The sequence below is a fragment of the Zosterops lateralis genome (genome assembly GCF_965231275.1).
Source record: "Zosterops lateralis genome assembly, chromosome: 19".
Taxonomy (NCBI): Eukaryota; Metazoa; Chordata; class Aves; order Passeriformes; family Zosteropidae; genus Zosterops; species Zosterops lateralis.
In genome coordinates, this window is record NC_139779.1 from 5,265,824 (window position 1) to 5,287,125 (window position 21,302).

General features: G+C 44.5%; 1 protein-coding gene across 1 annotated transcript; it reads right to left on the reverse strand.

Moving 5' to 3' along the window:
• Positions 1 to 187: 187 nt before the first annotated feature.
• Positions 188 to 20,897, reverse strand: YWHAE (tyrosine 3-monooxygenase/tryptophan 5-monooxygenase activation protein epsilon). The gene is made up of 6 exons (XM_083875036.1): positions 20,722 to 20,897; positions 10,413 to 10,612; positions 5,658 to 5,764; positions 5,077 to 5,283; positions 4,411 to 4,547; positions 188 to 1,137 (listed from the first exon to the last, which is right to left on the reverse strand). The coding sequence occupies exons 1-6, from the start codon at positions 20,783 to 20,785 to the stop codon at positions 1,085 to 1,087; spliced, it is 768 nt and encodes a 255-aa protein (XP_083731162.1). The 5' UTR covers positions 20,786 to 20,897; the 3' UTR covers positions 188 to 1,084.
• Positions 20,898 to 21,302: the final 405 nt, after the last annotated feature.

Below are 21,302 nucleotides of genomic sequence, written 5' to 3' on the forward strand. Positions count from 1 at the left end.
ATTTATGTAGGGGAAGGAAGACTGGATAAAAGGGCTGCTCCCAGCAGCACAACTCACGCTCAGACCAAATCTTCCTTAGCTCCTGTCTGAAGAACAAGGCTGTTCCTGCTGCTCTCTCCCCCTCCAACTGTTCCTAGTACAAGCAACAAAGGGAAGTTACTCTTCTAAAAGAAATTCATAGTGATGGTTGGCATTTTTAATTTAGGTTTGTTTTATTTAAGTTTAATGTTAATTCCATGCTGTGTTTCAGTAAGAACAATACAGATTCTGTATCTGTGGCTCCAGTCAGATATCCAGTAGTACAAATTAGCTTCAAGTTACACATACTGAACAAAAGAGGTTGAGCGAGCGAAGGGAGATGGGGAGAGGGGAGGGAGAAAAGAAAAAATATTGAACACGCATGCAGGCTTATCAATGCCACCTTCAATGCTAACCTGCTTGGAGGGAAAGTAAAGAACAGGCAAGAATGAGCAGCCACGGATTGTTGAACTGTTACCAGCACCATGATTTTCAGCAACATTTCAGCAGTTTGGAAACTTTTTTTGTTTTTATACAGTAAAACCACTACAATAAATGTCCCAAATGCAACCTCGCAACTTCAAGCTAAACACCCAATTAAGTTGAAACATTGGTATAAAATTCAGTTTAAACAGTTATAAAAAAAAAAAAAGAAAAAAAAAAGAAAAAAAAAAAAAAGAAAAATGCCACCACATGAGCACTACCTGGCCAGGACCAATCTCTCCCTACACGGCCTTCAGGTGTCACACATCCAGGTCTGATGGCAATGTCACCACAGCTGGCAGAGACAATACAGTAATGCTGAAAGAGCCTTTACGCAGTCCTGTTAGTGTCTTAAAGAACCTAAAAGCTGGCACCAGTAAAATCCACAGAAATTCACTCTTGCCTTTAAGAACTTTTAAACTGTGTAAAAAAAATAAAAATAAAGAAACCCAACAGGGCAGGAACCTAAATTCTGAGACCCAATGTAAAAGTCAGATTTGGTGGTTCTCAGAGTGACACTGAGGGATTTTGTGGGGAAGGGGGAGGGTGGTCAGAGATGGGTTCTCTTGTTGGCCTTTGTGTCTCACTGGTTTTCATCTTCCACATCCTGCAACGCTTCTTTATTCTGTTCTTCACCTGTGGAAGTGGGAAGAAGGAAGGAAAATGTCACCATTTAAAACTGAGAGCTGCAGAACAGTTTAACAAGCACTCAGAGATTAATATTTTCATGCAATACACGCTCACTCTCCCACTCCACACTGCCAGCTCCGAGTGAAGCGTTCCCATGGAAATGAAGCCTTGGAATCACCTGCATCCTCACACAGAACTGCTGCCAGGCCATTAGAACACGTGAGTACAGACAAACCCAGCCCTGAAAACTGACACCAGACAGGTGAGCAGTCCTGCTGAGCCAGGGCTGCACAGCCTAGAAACCATGGCAACAGCTGTGGATCAACATCCTTGGATCAGGAAATCCCTTCCCCAAAACCTCATCTCTATCTTTTTCTGCCCAAGCCCACTCAAGCCTCAACAGCAAAGTACTTCAGGCAATTTTATAGTTACACTGATGGCAGGAATTACCCAAGGTATGAACAACACCCTACTGCAAGTCCAACCTGACAAGTAACCCTGGGCTTGAGGTTTTTAAAGAAAAACATCTTTTGGGAATTAATGTCTCTGTTCAACCAGGCTGTGCCATGCAGTGGAATGGGATCTGCCCATGAGAATCCTCAGTTTGGTTACATTCCAGCTGCCCCAGGGAGCTCCATGCAACACCTTCTGCAGGGCTTTGCCAAAATTCTGCTGCACCTGGGCAAGTTCCAGGCACCTCAGCTGGTGCCGTCACACATGCACAAGTCACTTAATTAGATAAGGGAGGCTGAAAAAATGCTTACAAGTACTGTAACCACATAAGATGGGACTCTCTTAAGGGCAATAAACAGAAACTAGTAATTAAAAACTTAATTTGCAATAAAACCCAGCCAAATGAGACTGGTAACTTCCAGCAGATAACCAGAATGTTTGCTCAGAGCATGTCCAGATTCAGGATTACTACCAGGTACAACAGGAAATAGATTTTGGAAGAGGGGGCCTAGGAACACAGGACATTCAACAAAACAATAAAGTTTATAGACAGAATTCTATATCAGCTCATTTAAGAGAGGAAAGCAGAGACCCTAACCCAGATTAGAAGATCTGAGCATGCTCTAACCAACACAATGAAGCAAATATTCCTCTACCAGGCCACTGTGAAGTACTTCCCATGCCCACATATCCTTCTATCCATCCAGGTTTGCAGCTCAATTCCCACATGTGAGTTACTCTGGATCTCAATCAAGCAAATCATCCCTGGGCAGGGGGACAGATGCCACAGGAGTGGCAGCAGGGACACAAACGTTTGTCAGCAGCAGGTGACAGAGGCAGGCACTGTTAGTGACAGGAAAAACTGACACTGAAAACTCCAGTGAGCCACGACAAGAGACTTACAAAGTAGAGTTTTTAGGAAATGAACAGTTGGACTTTCCTTTAGGAATCTATACAGCAGGAAAGAAGGGGAGAACAGGAATCATATGGAGATGACATTACAAGCGTGGTAATAAACTCAACACTGGTCTGGGCCATGGGAAAGCTACAGGAATTGGGATGGGAGAGCAGCAGCTGGGCCATGCCTGGCTTTACATCCCTACAGGGCTGAAATGGGAACAGGGAAAAGCTTAATGCCAAAGCACAAGCCCCTTCCAAGCCTCTCCCATCCCTTGGAAACTGCTAGTTGTGTCACTATTGGATTCTTGTTCCCAGGCTCTGCTCGTTTGGGAATATGGAGCTCTGGAAGCATCAGCTGGAAATGCACTCACAGTATTGGCAAAGTATGAGGAAACTTAACTTTGTACCTGTGTCAAAACATTCTACATGAACACTTTTTTCCTGGATCTGAAGAATTCCACGACAACTTTAAGCAGCCCTACAGTATTTTCTGTAATTATTATCTTTCTGGCACTAGTAACCAGGATAATCTAAATTACTTCAGGAATATTCAAAATGTCTATTTTCCATGCTGTGGAGCAAGAAATTCAGATCTCTATTTCTTTTTTCAAAATCTAAAGAGCCTGTAAATAATCCTGTGGAACTTGTACAATATCCAAGATCCATGAGAGACATCAGCTATGGGCAAATCAGGAACCTTTGGAAGATACTGTTTGAAAGATATTGGGACTATCCCACATCGATCCAACCTTGTTACTCCACTCTGTGCCTTCCACAGAGCACCAGGTATTTGGCTCCAATAACAAAAAAAATAAAGATTGTATCTAAATGTTGGGAATTTGAAACACATTTCTCTTCTCCAATGCCAATGGCAAGGAGGGCATTCAACACCTGCAGTGTTTAGAGAAAAGTCTACAGATTCATCCTGGGTCCATCCTGCACCAGAAGATAATCCTTGAAAAGGGAGCCTTAAACACTGGGATGTGGAGTAAACCAGGAGCAAAGACCCCACACATTTACAGCATTCCCAGTCTCAGCAGCCCAAAGAGTAGAGTGACAAGCTATGGAGTAACAACACTTCAAAACAAACCCATGACTCTACATAAAATCAGGGAATTGGGAAAAAGTTAAAAGATTCTGCATTTGCTTTCAAATGGACACACCACCAGTGAAGTACCCCAGGAATGCTGCATGGCTACAAGGAACACCTTACCAAAAATTTAAGACACTCACATATTTATGTGGAGTTCAGCAGTGTTGTTTCTTAGCTCTGGGCATTTGTACCCAAAAAAATTTAACACGACTTATTTCTTCCCCTCCAAGTTAAAAGTAAATAAAGTCAGCTCTTTCACTTGTCTCTCCAAGAGAGAAACCCTAAAATGAGTAGATTTATACCAAGCATTGTATGTGAGAGTTTAAGTGTTGGAGAAGTCCATTCGGTGTGCCGAAACCACTTCAAAAAGTTTTATTATCCTTTGTTAGTGAACAGAAGCAATCCATGTCCCACTGTCCGGTACTGCCAGGGGACACATTTGGCATTTGCTCTGGCAATGAGAACATGGAGTGACCTGGAATGAAGGGGAATTGAAGCATTTCCAGTGCTTCCTTCTGCACTGCAGGTTCACATCTGGTTGGAATGACAGCCAGACATGAGCATGACAAGCAGAAAGAAAGAAAAGATGAAATAAATGGAATCAGTGCTTTTACAATGATCACAGCTGCCAAGTGGGGAGGGGAAAACAACCAAGTGTTGCTAATTTCACACCTTTTGAGCTGAAAGGCTGCTCAAAATATCCAGTGTCACCCCTATCACCCAAGTAAGTGTTAAGGCAAGTCAGGAGATCATTATTAGGAGACAGAGGTAACCCATCAAAGCCTCTCCATCTCCTTGGGTCAGGATGAGCTTTTCCAGCAGGACTCACTTACCATCACCCTGCATGTCTGAAGTCCATAGTGTCAGGTTATCACGTAACAACTGCATGATAAGTGTAGAGTCCTTATAGCTTTCTTCACTCAGTGTATCCAGTTCTGCAATAGCATCATCGAAAGCTGCTTTTGCCAACCTGCAAGGACACAACACAGATTTAACAAATATTGCTGAACACAGTCCAGAAAGCACAACTTAACAGCAGTCACTCTGTGTACTTTTTACTCAAGAACAGTGGTTTCATTAAACATTCCTACATCTTGATTAAGTGTACACTGCAGTGACAGAAGACAAATGGTATTTGCTTCGATCACTGCTACTCTGTACATGCTCACAGGTCACAGAAATCAGTGCCACCATCCCTCCCAGACTGTGGAAGAGACCTTAAATCACCTCACACCTTGGGCAGTTTAACCTGGCAATCTGCTGAACTGCCATTAGTTGATCAATTCAAGGTTATTGAAGCACTGTTCTGCTTCTCATACACCATTACTCCCACATAAACACGTGGCTCTGGACTCCAAAGAAAATGGTGATGCTGAAAATCTTCCCAGTGAATTGACATCAACCAGAGCAAACATCAGCAGGAAGCAAGTAGGAAAAGCAAAGGAGCAACCACTTCTGTCTTGTCTGGTACTCACACCACATTCCCAGGCAGCACCTACCTGCAGGCACGATCAGGAGAATTAAGAATTTCATAGTAGAATACAGAGAAGTTGAGCGCGAGTCCTAAGCGGATGGGATGTGTTGGTGGGAGTTCTGTCATTGCAATATCACTAGCAGCTTTGTAAGCCACCAAGCTGTTCTCTGCAGCCTCCTTCCTGTCATTTCCTGTGGCAAACTCAGCCAGATACCTATGGTAGTCCCCCTTCCTGAGAACACAAACAGCAGCAAGTCAGTGATCCTTGTTTGCCCACCAGCCATTCAATTAACAGCTGAAATTCAAATGTGTTCAGATATTATTCACACAACAAGCACTCAGTTATTGTCTACACAACACTGCACCAGCAACTGAGGGGATTTTAAACCATCACTAGAGGATACATCTTATTTTCTTCTCTTTACAACTGTTCAGCTCATACAAAATAAAAAAACCCAAGCAGAAATGTGATTTCCACATCAGCAACTGAATTAAAATTGTTGTTTCTAACATCTGAGAGCTGCACAACAGTGTATATTAAGTTCTCACTACAATTACTTATTTTTTGTGTCCATTTCAGGTCTTTCCTCTCAAGAAGGTACTTACATTTTGTAATAGAAAACCTTGGACTCGCCAGTGTTAGCTGCTGGAATGAGGTGTTTGTCCAGTACATCCAGAATGTCACAACAGATTAACTTCAGTTCAGTCTCAACCTAGAAAAAAAAATAAAATACAGCAAATAATTAGAAGAGGGGGTGAGGTGAGCACTTAAGGCTAAAAGCTGTTTCAAAAGTAGCCAATCATCAAACAGGTAACATCATAAAATTCCAAAGAGGGGTAGGACACAGGAAAAATAAAACTCAGCTGCTCCACAGGTGCATTAAGCAAAACAGTTCTGCACATTTAGCCGACACACAAGAGGCAGGGACTGATGGATGATGAAATGTGGAACTGTAAATTCCTTGGAAGACATCTTGCTAGACCATTGCATTAAGTTTGTCTCAGGATGTAATTCCTTACTGCAAGGCTTGCACAACTCAATTCCCTCCATTTTTGATCCTGGAAGGCTGCCCTGAAAGTGGCAACAGCAAAGGGGACAATTTGAAGGTAATTAACATGAATCAGCTCAACTCCATTATACCCCAGAGTTAAATGGCACCTTCACAACAGTTTCTAGTGAGTCCTTGGAGGCAAAGGACTAAAAAGAGAACCTTAAGACAAAAATCATGGAATATCAGAACAGAATCAAGATGTGCCACACAAACAAAGGTCAGGCACAAGATGAAAACAAGCTCCAGAAGCAGGTGAAAAAACACAAAGTGCAGCAACTCAGCAACAAAGCAGAACTCATCAACACTGACAGTGAAATCTGTAGCCAAAAATAGAGTATATAAAGCCTTATTTAAAAACAGATATTGGATTTGAATAGTCTGAACTGAAAACAGTCACATGAACCTTCATTTTTTCCAGTTCCAAACATAAAGCAACGTTTCTGAGGTCAGGGTTTACCACAGAGAGTTTCACACCTGCAAATAAAGAAACTGAACACACCCAGAAAAGCTGAAACTCCTCCTCTGACATCAACATTGCCCAAGCCAGGCTGGCTCTGAGCCTGCGGGGTCATTGCAGTAGGAGTGGGTGGTTTAATGCACACAGCCACCCACCCATTGCTGTTTTTTCATCGTTTCACAGGAACTTTCACAGCTACAGCTGAAGAGAACACTGGCTCAAGCTAATTTCATATAAAGGAGAGATTTCAAGCAAAGGCATTAAAGAAACTACCAGGAACTGCAAGCCTTGGATCACAGGAGCAGCTCCACTCAGTCCATCATCCCCTCCTATCCTCCCACCCAAGCATTTGCTTCCCTTCTTTCTTTAAGCATTTTCCTTGCCCTGTAATCCTTTTATCACCACACAGCTCCCAAACTATCAGGGTTTGTAACCACAGCAGTTATACCCAAAAGCTGTTAAAATTACAGATCCAAAATAAACAATAAACTGGCACAAACACACACATACTGACTTGTACAAAGTAACAGATTTGCAAAAGTTCCTTTAGAGAAATTAACTGAAAGCAAATTTCATGTACAAATGTCAGAATGCCCTGACATTCACAGGAAGAATAAGATGCTGTATTTAATTATGTGACAAATGCTTAAGAAAGGTGCTGAAATATGGTCACTTGAGAAGAATCTACTTCATATATTCTTGGGCTACAAAAGCTATAAAACCTTTGGCCAGCAGTCAGTTCCTGCAAACTTCTTTCCTCTTGATCCTCTTTTTCAATGACTTCTTTTGCAGAGAGATCTTCAGCCAAACTGCAAAGAATTAAATCAGTTTCTAATCCTCTTTAGTTAAATAACCATACATGTACAAACTTCTATTTCATCCCAGACAGACCTTTTCCAGCTTTGCTTAAAGGATCAGTCACAGTTATCAGAGATCAGCTGCTGTCCGGGGCAATGGATATATCCTGGGCTGGCTTAGTTTAAAAAGATTTCATATAAATCAAGGTAATTAAAACAAACAAATAATAAAAAAAACCCACAACAAAACAAAAAGCTCTTGTACAAAAAGTATCTATTCTAGACAGAGTGGCTCAGTGAGCACTGTCTGAGAAGGGGGGGATGGAGGAGAGCCTGGCAGCTGCCCCAAAACACAGCCCAGCTGGAAGTGAGAGCACTGGAAACACACATTCCATGTGCCACATCTCCAGAGCAGGAAGGGGAAGGTCAATACCTGTGCTGTGGGAATGGATTTGGTTTGACTGCAAGGGAGGGAATTGCACCGTGTGCAGCCACTCATCACTTCAGCCTCTCAAGGGTGAAGAGCACAAGGCTCAGTGTGCTCCCATCAGAGATGCAGCTAGATGAGAAATTCAGGGCCTTTTGTGTATCCAAATGGCCACAGGAGCCAGGAGAGCAGCCCTGTCTACAAAGGAAGCAACTAAGTGGCATTTTCCCTCATGGCTATGGATGTGTTTGGCTCCATACAGCTGAAGTGGTTTGGGAAGAGGCACAGTCTGGTGTCTGTCATCTCTCACTATTGCCCAGTGCACACCTCAGACAAGGCCAGCCTGGCCCTGCCCTCCCAACACCACCATCCCTCGAGTCCTGCCCCAGCCATGCTGGCCACTGGCTCAAACAACTCCCAACATGAGCCACGAGCTGAATTATAGTAAATACTGACAGACACCAAACCCAACAAAGAATTACTGTCACAGAAACTACTACAGAGACTTTCCATTCCTACTGGAGGAGCACTGTACAGCTGAGCAAGGTTACAGCTGCTTCTAGGGTAGGCGAGAGGTGTGTCTTTCAGAGATGCTGGTTCTCTCCAACTCCCCAGTGCTTTAAACTTGGCCTTGTTGGCCTCCAGACATGGTTTGGGGGTTGGGGGAGGTTTGCTTAGTTGGGTGGGTTTTTTTCCTTCTTCAGAACCTTTCAAGCCTGAGAAAGGTTTTTTCAAGGCTGAACTTACTCTGGGAAATGCTACAATAGGCAGAATTTGTTGACAATGGAATCATAATGAGCAGAATTCTGCTGGAAACAGTTTCTTCAGGGAAGCACTGAGCACAACAGGGCAGGAGTGCTACTGTTCAGCAGTGACAGTGAGCAGCAGCACCCAAACCTCTGCCATGTTCCTCAAACCATTCCTGCTCCCAAGGCCCTCCTGCCAAAGCCATTCACACACCCAGAGCAGATGCCAACCCACATTAACTCTCCCAGCAGCCACTAACAGGATCTGGCTTTCAGCTACAGATGATGCTCAGGAACCCCTTGTGAAGCTCCCAGTGGAGCTGGGCAGACACAGCCACCCCTCCTCCAGTATGGAACCAGTGAGTGCTCAGTGGAGCTGTGAAAGCTGCTCCCTCTCAGGATTTAACAGCTGAACACCCTGTTGGCATCACACTGACTTATGTGGCCTCTCCACCTCTTCAGACACCTCAAGCACCACAAACTTTTATTTCCTGCACCCCAGTCCATCCAGAATGGCACATGTCCTTTACAAAGAGAGATGCAGAACAAAGGCTATTTCTAGAGTCCTTTCAAAACCAGGAAAAAGGTCTTTTCAGCCTTAAAGGATCTTTGGCAGAAGATAACCACCCACAAAACCCTGTGCAAAAAAACCTGGAAGCACACAATGTTAAACAAATTTAATCACTGGATAGCTGTTGTCTTGTTTTCTATGTTCTGTGAGGAGACTGTAGACACCCATCAAGAAAAGGTTATTTGGGACTGCATGTAACTGGCAGAGTCTCATCTCATCAGCATGCCAGCATAAAATTAGAAAGTCACAACTTTAACAATTCCATGGAGCAACAGAAACCCTGTGAGTCAACAGAAAGTAGTCCAGAGCCATTCCTGGGAGAAGATTTCCAAGCCAGTATCATTTCCATTGCTGGTATATGAATCAGTGCCAGGTGATATAACAGACTCCACTGTTTCTCTGCAAGTGAAGATGTGAACCATGTGGAGGCACTTGTCCTCAGAGAATGGAGATGAAGCCTTTGCAGAAACGTGTGGGATTTAAATAGTATGGGAGCATGTCTGAAACCATCATTTATAGGGCAGGGGGAACAATAACTCACTAAGAGCTGGAGGTTTCATTAGCCCCTACCAATGGAAGTCAGAGCTTGCTGCAAGTTCTCCATTTTAGGTAAAGCTGCACACACTAAGTCACCATGAAGTTATGTGGATCAATTTTTCCCTCTCTCTCCAGAGAGAGAAAACAGCAAGGCCCTGGAGGTTGCTACACACACAAGTTCCACAGCTGGGATGACCATGACATCCCTGGGAACGTGGAGTGAAAAAAGACAAAGAGTTAAGAAGAGCACTGAAGAACCTCCCCCAGGGACATTTCAAGTGTTAATGTTTTGAACTCTCTAGGACAGACAACTGGAATCGCAGAAAGTGTCAATGTATGATCCAAACTTACATAGGAAGTGGAAGCTTAACAGCCAAACACCTCCTTTGAAAGGGTTAATTAAAAAAAGAAGTTGCTTGGGGTCAGTCAGGTTGGAGGGGAAGGAATGAGGGCTTCCTGAGCAGTGCAGCCTCACACCTGAGTCAGCAGGGAAGGGCCAGTGCAGCTCTAACGCCTGGCAGAGCTGTTGATGCACTGAGGGAAAAGCCCTCCCTCTCCTGAGCCTGCTGCCCTTCTGAGTGTTTACACAGAAACACCACAGCTCTCCCCTTCAGCAAGAGATTTATTCTCCAGATAAGGAACAAGCTCCAGCCTCCCAAGGCTGTCCCCCTATTCCAGGTCAGCCCAGCACAGGCAGCCTGGAACACCAGGGCAGTTCATGGCAAGGGGACCAGAACTAAGTGACATTTTGCTGGAAGACCAACTCCATCTTACCATTTGCCGATACTCCCGAATCATTTTTAATTTGTCTTCTCCACCTTTGTTTTCTTCTTTCTGTTCAATGCTGCTGATTATTCTCCAGGAAGCTCTCCTGGCTCCAATCACGTTTTTATATGCAACAGAAAGCAGGTTTCTTTCTTCCACTGTCAACTCCACATCCATTCCAGCCACCTTCTTCATTGATTCAACCATTTCTAGGAGGAAAAGGTCAGACAATTATTCTCACAACCTGAACCATCTTTCAAATCATTCAGTACAAACTGTACATTAATGAGAGCTTAGGAAATTAGGTTCCCTCCTCCTTTAATCCAGCTACTCCTCACTTTTACCCTGCAGTGTTCCAAACAAATCAATCAGCACATACACAAAGGAAGTACCTGATGTTCATCTGGTATTTTACAAGGGTTCAGAAAATTCTTTAAAGGTAGTTCAACTTTTGGTTTGGGTTTTTGTTTGCTTTTTTTAACACACAGACAAAAAGGCTTTGGCAGCAACAACATTCTTCCACAGTTATCAGCACAAACCTACAGGAGTGTGTGTTCTCCAGAGTGCTTTGGAGAAGGCAGAGAACAGTGAGAGATGAGCAAATGTGATCTGGCTCTTGGCAGTCAGGATAAAACTGAGGAATTACAGGATGATTTGTCAACTGGAACACAGTGTAACGTAGTAATTAACAAAAATATAAAATCCAGATTTGAATACATGTAGAGATGTATGAGTACTGTTACTAGGAAAGTGACTCAAAGCTGCAAGATGAACCTCCAAAAGAAAAATTTGGTGCTTGGAGTGGTAACAAAAGAGTCATCCTGAGTGTACCCACAGCAACCGTATGTACCCACGCCAAGCAGCCAGTTACACTGGAAAGTAACACACAAAATGTGAATTAATGTATATTTGTATTTTAAGCGTGTTGAAAAGTATTTCTAAATCTGAGGTTAAAACAATTATTACCACAACCAGCTTTCCTACACCCCAGTGGAAGTAAAGACTGAACTACTTAAGGAAGGTTACACCTCTTCCATTACCTAACCACACTGGGATTGTTCAAGACACATTAGAAGAACAGTGTTAAATATACAAATGAAGCTTAACTCCAATTTTTCCCCTCAGATGTCAAAATCACAACCTAAACAGGCATAAGCTACTTCAGCAATGGAGACTGTAGGTTTCCTGGCAGGAACAGTGTTATCAGTCTCCAACAGGCTCTATCTTTATCAGCAGATTCCGCTTCTCCAAATCACAGAAAGTAACAAAAAATCCACCAAGGATTTGATAAAACTTGTTGAAAACACCACCCTGCAACTGCAAAATGGTGAGCTCCTTTTGCTGAAGAATCTGAGCCGTCCTACAACACTCCATGTTCACACAATTAATATTAACATAAACATAATTATGTGATTTAAGCCAGCTAAGTTACAGGCAATATAATATAGCTACAATTTGCGACTTTAAAAATGCAAGTACTGTGATTTATTTCCTGAAGGATGACCTTACCATCCCATTCATACAAAGAATCTACTTAAAAGCTGTGAATTTTTAAAGTTATGCAAATTAAGCCATCTCACATTTTGAAGTTTATTAAAACAGAGCTACACTCAAGATAAGGGGCCTGACAGTTCCTGTGGACAAAAATGACAATCAGAAATTGAGCCTTGCAATCTCCATGACCTGGGTATGTTTGTCAAGAAGCTCCAGCAAAAAATGCAGGTCTTATTTTCAAGCTTAATATTTGATTGTCTTCAGAGAAGCAACCCACAGGTTACAGAAATGCTGCCTTTTTTTTCAACAGTTAATAATATTGTGCTTTATCCACTGGGATTAAACACACAACACTTCAGTCATACACCTGGATGTACAAAACACTTTTATAGAAAACCTGCCTTTTGATGAAGACAACAGAATTCTATTTACACTTATCTCACATAACAATGATATCCATGGAATAATTAGTCCAGAAGTGTGGAGGTTGAGGAACAGCAACAGCCCCTAAGATCTGCTCTGTCTCAGGAAATTGCAACAACTGGGGCCAAAGGGACACGTTTTATCAACTTTTCTACAGATTTCCTTCACAACCTCTTCTTCCACAGAAGCACATTTGTCCAGTGTGAAAATTTAAAATAAAAAACTATACACAGGACTTAGCTGTTTTCAGTGTACATTCAAACACATCATTACCAATTTAATCAATTGCTTGGCTTCTGCAGGATTTTGTCTATTACCAGTCAGAAGATCTGCAAGCCCTTGAAACAGAGGTTTCAACAGCTCTCTGCACTGGAGGATAAACCCAATTTAGCTGAACAATAGCTGGTACAAAGCCAAAGCCGAACCCTGCCCTACAAGGAGCTCCTCTGACTGTGTTTTAGTCCTGGTGCATCTCCTCAGCCTGGTGGCAAAGGAGGTCATTAACCACCTCCTGCAGAGCCACAACCATGACACAAGGGAGCCAAAGGGAACAGGCACCTGCTCCCAGCCGCTCCCAGCAGTGAACAGCCTTTATCACCCCAATATTTTTATGACTGAGTGGTTAGTAAGTTAAATAGACTGCCTGACAAGTGACAGCCACTGGGAACAGGATGCTGGGGGATGGGGGAGCACCTCAGGTTCCTCAATTCGTTCTGAAGCACAAAACCCTCAGCTTCACCACCCCTCACACTGGGGACACAACCTCCCAACGCCCTGGGAACAGGAACTGAAAGGTCTCCTCTACAAAATGGTAATCCTGTCACTAGGTAACAACACAACCACAAACGAGGGTCCCACCCATAAACTGCCTTACCCAAAGAGAAAACATTTATCAGTCTTTACCAGTCTACCCACAAAGAGAGAAAAAGGTTTCTGATTCAGTAAAGAGACCAATTCTACTTACAAGTGCAAAAGTCTGGGCTGATATTTCGACAAGACAAAATATTATGCACATACCTTGTTCTTCCACGGTAAAGCCATAATCCAGCCCTAAAAACTTAGGCCTGATGAAAAATCTTAAGAACAGAAGCAGTATAAAAGCAAGAGACAACATATCTCTCTCTCCCCCAACAGAAAACAAAAATAAAGCCATCTATACCTGCCAACAGAACAAGTATTTTTTATTCTAAGTGCAGTTTTACCCATCTGGAAGTTTCCACAAGGAGGTGGAAAGCTCAGTCAGGAACCATTCAAGACAAAATACAAGTCTGAGATTACATTTCATTAAGAAGGATTATTGCAGGAATGACAACTCATTGCATACAAAATCCAGAGATGCTCACACTGCAGTATGGAAAAAGTAGTGTTACGCAGATTCAGAGAGACAGAGGCTGTGTTTAAGGGGTTAAGTTCCAGCCTCTCAGGTGATTGTGGCTGTCACCTTATTGCTACTGGCAGATCATGCCACCATCAGAGCAGGAAATCCCCAAAATGTAAATTATGGAAGGTGAGGGGAATATTCTGGAGCATGAAATGCTCACCCTAGATTTAGAGCCTTCCCCAAGCACCTGCTGCTGGTTAGGAAATACCACAACACACACAGACACTGTCTGGTGAGGTCTGTATATTCTTATGGAAAAGCTGAGACCCCAAACAGCTGCCTAAGATATAACAAATCTGTAATGATGCCCAGGCCATTTTTTAGGTTCCCATATCCTATTACTGTGATTAAAATGCTGGCTCCCCATGGCAAACCCTGCTGAGTCACCTCCAGCCACCAGGAGGGTCACACAGGCACAGCCTGGAAAGGACAAAGGGCTGGGACAGAGGTGGCCACCTACAAAAGGTTTGTGGAACAGCAAGGTGCCAGGCTTGGGACTGGGGTTTAAAGTGGAAGACAAAGAATAAGCCTTAGTCTAAGCTAAAAAGTCATGGGGAATTTTATAAGTGTTGAGAAGCACATTTGATAACCACCCTTAGAGGCCAAGCCACGGAACAAAGGGCACAGTTGTTAAGGACTCACACTAGGTCACAAAATGATGACTCCCTCTTGACCAGAGACAAATGGGAACCTAAATATTTGTTGCCTCTTTAACTCTAGAAATCAAAAAAACCAAGGGGAACTGCAATATCCCCAGGTAAGGAAATAAGGAAATGGGTGATATACAGCAAATTTAGAGGAAGACTAAAAACCTTCCCAATATAGGATACAAAACAAAGAACGGCACACCCTACCAAGAGAACAGCCAGAATCTGGCAGTTCTATGAAAATCTGTGCTTTTAACAGAAACCACCTGGCCTAAACAAAGGCTGGTGCACTAGAGAAAGCTTGTTAGGGGCAATCTACAATGTTTGTAACTTCTAGTTCAGTGCCTGAGTCTCACTAACCAGGATGCTACAGGGTCACATTTTTTTGTTCACAACTAGGGCACTCCTTGTGACTTTCAACGGTACTCAGGATCTACTTCAACCTTACTGCTGGAGTAACTCCACAACATGCATAAACTGTAAGAACTTCAACATTACCACAGGAAAAAACAAGAGCTAGAAAATCTCTTAGTGGTGTGCCTCCCTTCCAAAAGAGGAACTACTTAAGAGAGAAAGCTTCTTAAAATAAGAAGAGAAAAGAACTTGTTGAGTAAAGGTGGGATGAAGATGATGTAATAGTCATCGTACTCAAATCAAAATGAACCTCAAGAGAACCCAGAAAGTAGAATTCTTATATATTATGTAAAGAAGAGCAGCAGCAGCACTGTCTTAACTCTCCATTTAGTAGCAGCAGAACATCAGCAAACGGAAGTTGTGTTTTAAGTTTAATCTTCTTTATTGCCCTTATCTAAGGGCAATAAAGCAAACCAAGATCTTCAAGCTCCTAAGCTGCTGCTCAGAACATACTTCAGCATTTCAGGAGCTAAAAGCTGCAAACGAACATCCTGTGAGCTGTGAGGAGGTGGAGGACACAGCACAAAAAACAAGTCTTCCCTTGTGTCCACCAGACATATCACGCACCACAAACAGTATTAAAGACTCAGTACAAGTGTTGATCTTGTACTTGTTCATTCTTCCAACGAACAAAAGATGATCAGGAACAAGTCACAAGAACTTGAAGTATCTGACCCTAAACTGTTGTGTGTAACCTCCCAGTCAGGGCTTTAACAGCAGCAAACACAAAGTGTTTTACACTGTTCATCTGAAAAGGGTTCTAGCAGACACTCAAGGGGACCTACAAAACCATGAACCTAACCACTAGGGGTCAAATCAATGGGAATTACATTTTAAAAACCCCTGGAATGAGTGAGTATATGCATGAACATTACACTGTAGCGCATGGACTTCCATTATACCTCACAAATCTACTGGAACGCTTTGAACAAGTGAAGCACAGGGACAAGGAAGACGTAACTGGAATAGTCTACCTGGATTTCCCAAAGGCATTTGACAAGGTCCCTCACCCAAGGTTCTTTAAGGAACTCAACTGCCATGGGATAGGAAGGAAAGTCCTCACAGGGATAAACACTTGGCTGAAAGACAGGAAACAGGGCATGGATATGAGACAAGTGTTGAGAACAGAGAAAGCCCACCAGTGGAATCACAAGGGATCTGTGCTGGGAAGCAGGCTCACATTTCTGAGAAACAGAAGCAAAGAAGTACTAACTTAGTAGCAGCAAACTCCTAGGAACAAAGATGAGAAGGACTGAAGAAGCAGGGGCCAGTGTGTTTTCCTCAGTAAGAGATGAATGTGCAGATCAATGCCCACAGACTGCACTTCCCACAGGCACAGACCTCCACCCAGCATCAGTGGGTACCACCCTACTCACTGCACTGATGAGCTCCAAATCCAACCCAGTGCAAGTTCAGCCCTGCTTTCCATCCCCCGGGAACTCCTCTGAACACACTGTGACACTGCCTGCACAAGGTTTCTCTGTTCTCTCAGGGAACCCTGTGTTTGGCAAGGGCTGCAATGGCTGAACCCACACCTATTGATTCCCTCCTGCCAGCTCAACACCCCTCTGACCTCTCAACTGCCTCATCCAGGTCACCAGCTCAGACAACTACTCATAGGGAAAAAAAAAAATTAATCTTTCTTCTAATTTAGAGAACTGAACTGGTTCTAAAGGTCAGACCAGAAATCAAGCACAAATGAGAAGTATTCCATATTTATCACAATGTACAAGTTCTACACAAATGAGCATTAAAGAACCAAACAGGTGGATTCCCAGTTAGGACAACCAACAAGCAGAGGAGGAAAAAAAACCAAATAATATCCAACTTGCACAGTGGCTTGATGATGATTTTGTGGACAAAGCAAAGGGTTATCCTGCTATTCTCTGTGCAAGGTTTGTAACAGTTGGTGCAGTTAGACCCCTTGCAAATCTGACAGCATGACTCTGCAATAAACAGTCCTGTACCTTTACACCCTTGGAGAAACACCAGGTTAGGGCCAAGTTATCCAACAGTGGGATTTTCTGCATAATCAATTGTATGGTCTACCACAAGTCCTTCTTGCAATGAGAAAATTTTTGAATCACTCCTGTAATCTTTTCAAGCTGTAGACATTTACTTTTCTAAAGCAAGAGGATTTCCCCACTATTTCTAACAAACATTTCAGTTTGAAAGCAAACATCTCAATAAATCTGTTCCCTTGACTGAGATCTGCTACTGAGCAATCCTCTAACACTGGACACCAGTTCAGCTTCTGTGCTCCTTGCAGAGGACCTCACCATCCAGTTGTAGAATTCTGACTCCTTTGTCTGCTCTTGGTACCTCAGGAAATTCAAGAAGGCCATGACAGACAAAGGCCCTCTCTCACACAATTCCTCATAATCACAAGTCAATTTATATCCCAGTCTGTACAACTCCCACTTAAAAAATGTACAGTCTTACTCCTTTAGTGCTGTCGTGCCCCTATTTTAACTTCTGTGTTCCTACAATTTTTAGGGGTTATGCTGAGATCTTTCTGTCTTTTAGCTCAGGGACACCAGTCACACCCCACATGACAACACCACTAAGACCTTTAAGACACAAGGTAAGTGCTGACCATTAATGGAGAGAGGAACCCAAGAACTGAAGTGTGCTTGACATCTGCTTGAAAGAGACCAATCCCCTGCAAACCAAAATTAATATGCAACTTGAATTCTAATTTGTGACTTATTGATTCCTCATTAGGCTCTAAGCTGAAGACCTGTTACTAGGAGACAGTTCTTCCTAAAAAGGGTTCAAATCTTGAACTGAACCCACTGCTGCACACGTTCCTGGCTTCATGATAAAGAGACATTTCCCTGACAGAATTTCTAAAGACAAAGGGAGGCAGCTGTTCTCCTGCAGTGCTGGGAGGCAGGAGACCTACCATGGGTGGGCTGGGTGTTTTCCTTACCTGTACCTTGACCTATTCTCTGTTTTGAGGGGGAAAACCCCACCTTTTTCACCTCACCCAAGTAATGCACTCCAAAGACTTGTATTTGGGAGTATCTGCTCAGAGTCTGCCTTGAGCCATAGCCTGTTTCCCACCTGAAACAAAGATGTTCCCAGCTTCCACAAAGAGGAACTGGTTTCCATATCCAGCAGCAGTCTACAGGAATCCTCTACATCCTCTTGCTATAAAGAGCTCCACAATATCATTTACTCCAATTGTTTTCCAAAAAAGGAGCCCATTTAGTTACATACTATTCTACCAATAAGGAACAGCAATGAGTGAGATTTCTCACCAAGCTTCCTGTGCTGCCAGTAAGCTTCCTGGCATTTTGTGATTTGCCATAACGTGCCTAAGCAGATCTGTCAAGATAGTCAGACACCCAAATCTCTTAATATATCTCTGGAGATCAGGGTTTAAGTGCTACTTACACTGCAAAAGTACCTAGAAAGTTGTCCTCTTAATCTGGGCCACCATCCTGAGGACAGCACAGACACAGGACCAGATTCCCAACCGTTCACAAATGCAGCTCCCAAGACTTCAGAGATTCCCTAAGTGGGTCAGGTAAGTAACACCAAAGAAGCCACAGTTGGATGCCCACCATAAGTGCTGCTATAAATGCCATGAGCCATACATAAATAGCAACCCACCACTCTTCCAGTCTCCAGGAGAAAGATGGGACAGAAGTTTACACTTATCCTAATGTTAAACACAAAGAAATTGTCAAACTCATATTTGAATTACCCAAGGGACTTGTATTCCAATGCATCTGTAGCCAGTACTTACCATCACCCCATTTTATATGTGCCAATTGATAACTGTAGCCTTGTAATTGTGCACCTCAAAGATCAAACTGAGGAGCAAAATTAGGAGTAGTTTACTTTTTCCTCATATTCCTTCTCAAACATTTTGTTCACAGAATTATTCAGCAGCCTCAGCTATGATCTTGGCAGAACTGCATTATTTCACATAAACAAGAACAAATTATGCCAATCATTTTTAATTGTTTCAGCTGAACAAGAACACAAAATTAAATGATAAAACAGTATCTACAGTACATTTTCTTCCAGGCCATGGACACAAGAGAAGTGAAGATGCATTTAGAGCAGAATTAGGGGGTGCATCTTAAATCATGTTCACCCAACTTGATCCCTAAAAACTCTGGAAACCCAAATCTCACAGCACTGATTTAAACAAAACAACTCTAAGTTCAGTGCTCCATCCCAAATTATAACAAGCCTCATGCCCATTCAGAAACACAACAATTCTTTTACATTTTGTTCTGGGCAGCTTGTTTAGCAAACATTCATGGTGCTGGGAGAACCAAAAGTCCACCAGGGAAATGCTGCACCAAGGCAATAATCCCTCCCAATCAATTTTTATTAGTTGACAGGAAGTTTGCATTGCAGATCTGTGCCATGGGGTAGAGTCCTATTACCTTCTAATGAAATGATTTACTGCTGACTTCAGAAAACCCCAGAAAGACAGTCATGCCTCCAGAGCTCCCAAGGATGATGATTCCTCCAGGATGTTGGGTTTCCACCCAAACCAAAGCCAACACTTTCAGTGGCACTGACTCATCCATTCCCCCAAGTGGGGAACCCTTCTCTCCTCAGCAGAAGCTGCTCACTTACTGTGGAATATGGATGTGCCCCTCTGCCCAAGGTAATTTTTGTACCCCAATACCTGGTTTCTGGGGGGCATTTTCTTTCTTCAAGTCCTTCAGTTATTGGGGAGACTGCCTGATTGCTTTCCTTTAGTGGTGCTGTTAATTACTATTTCCTCATCAGAACTCTAATTGAATGGGATCTCATTTAGGCCTTCTTTTTTCTTTTTGTTTTAGTTTCCCTTTTCCTCCCCAAAACGTGCATTTTTCAGATGTTCTGCAATGGTGCCATGAGATGTTTTTTAAGCACAACTCAATAAAAAATTGTTATTTGGTGAGCACTTGGTCGTGTTGTCTGAAACACTTATGAACAGAAAGTATCTGGATTGTCTTCTTACCTCTCTAAATGAAGTGTTACTGCATTCACACATTCTACATACATATAATTTATTTCACTTCAAATGAGTAATCACAGCTCTCGGGGCAAAGTAACAGTCTCAGAAGAGTCGAGAAAATTAGAGGCCCTTTCTATTACACGCAGGGGAACCATGTTTAAAAGGAACAGTTGCAAGACAGACATTTTTGGGGCAAGAGACACCACCCAGGGTTGCCAGTTCCTCCCCTCTACCACTTTTCCCCCAGATATTAAATCATCACGGGTGTTAAATAACCAGAGACAACGCACAAACTTAAAGGAGGAAAAGGATGAAAATAAGACGCCGGGAAAACTAAAACTACCTGTAATAATTTCTACCACATAATGAAAGCATATGCGTTTTCTTTAAGCAGTGAATCATGTCCTCGCTCCCTGCAGGGCGAGAACTCGCTCTCTCTGGGTTTGCCAGGGGCAGCAGGACCTGCAGCCGGGGGTAGAGGCAGAGAAAGAAGCGCAGCCCGGCCCCGGGGGACCCCCCCAGGAGCACGGCCGGCGAGGGGCCGAGGGCCGGGCCCCCCCTGCGGAGCGCTGGCCATGGGCGTTGTCTGCGGCGAGCCGCCCTCGCCCCGCGCCGCCCGGGCCGGGGAGCGCGGGGCCGGGGCCGGCGGCGCCGTGAGGGGAAGCGGGGTCTCTTTGTGGGGAGACGGGGGCGGCTCCCCTGCCCACCCCCCTCCCCTCAGGACTCGCCCTTCGCGGCCGCCATTTTATTCCCGGCTCCTGCCGCCACCGCCCCCCGCCCCGGGCCCCGCCCCGGCCCGAGACACCCCCTCGCCCGGGCCCCCCATCCCCGCTTCCAGCGGCCCCTCGGGGCGCTCCCCGTCGCCATTTTGTGTGCGCCCCCTCCTCCGCCCCTGCCCCCTCCCCCGCCCAGCCGCCATTTTGTGGCCGCTCCCTCCCTCCCTCCCTCTCCCCTTGGCCGTGCACGGCCTTCCCGAGCCCGCGCGCTCACCATCGTAGCGCTCAGCCTGCTCAGCCAACTTGGCCTGATAGACGAGGTCCTCCCGATCGTCCATGTCCTACGGGCGGGGCGGCGGCGGGGACTGCGCGGGGCGGATGGCAGCCGATGGGTCCGGGGGGCTCGGCAGCTACCAGCTCGCTGCTCTCCGGGCAAATATGGCGGCAGCGCCTCCTCCCGCTGCATCCGGGCACTCCCGCGGGCGCGCGCATGCGCCCCGCCGCCTCCCATGGCAACGGCGGCTCCCTGGCAACGGGCGGGGGGGGGCGGGGGGAGGCGGCGTGAGGGGCGAGGCGGGATGGCTGGTGTGAGGAGGGGACAGGGATGGAGCGGGATAGAGCGGGGTGAGACGGGGTGAGGGATGAGGAGGGGTGAGGAATAAAGCGGGGTGAGGGATAAAGCGGAGCGAGGGATGAGGAGGGGTGAGGAATAAAGCGGGGTGGGACGGGATGAGGAATAAAGCGGGGTGAGACGGCGTGAGGGATGAAGCGGAGTGAGGGGCGAGGCGGGATGGCGGGTGTGAGGGATGGAGCGGGGAGAGACGGGATGAGGGATGAGGAATAAAGCGGGGCGAG

Bases quoted from the DNA above. Each gene is read 5' to 3' on its own strand.
- YWHAE (XM_083875036.1), bottom strand. From the start codon at position 20,785: ATGGACGATCGGGAGGACCTCGTCTATCAGGCCAAGTTGGCTGAGCAG. The intron at 10,613-20,721 runs GTGAGCGCGCGG...TTTTCCTCCTAG, and splicing joins GCAGGCTGAGCGCTACGATG to AAATGGTTGAATCAATGAAG. The intron at 4,548-5,076 runs GTAGGTGCTGCC...GTGTCCTTGCAG, and splicing joins TCTCCTGATCGTGCCTGCAG to GTTGGCAAAAGCAGCTTTCG.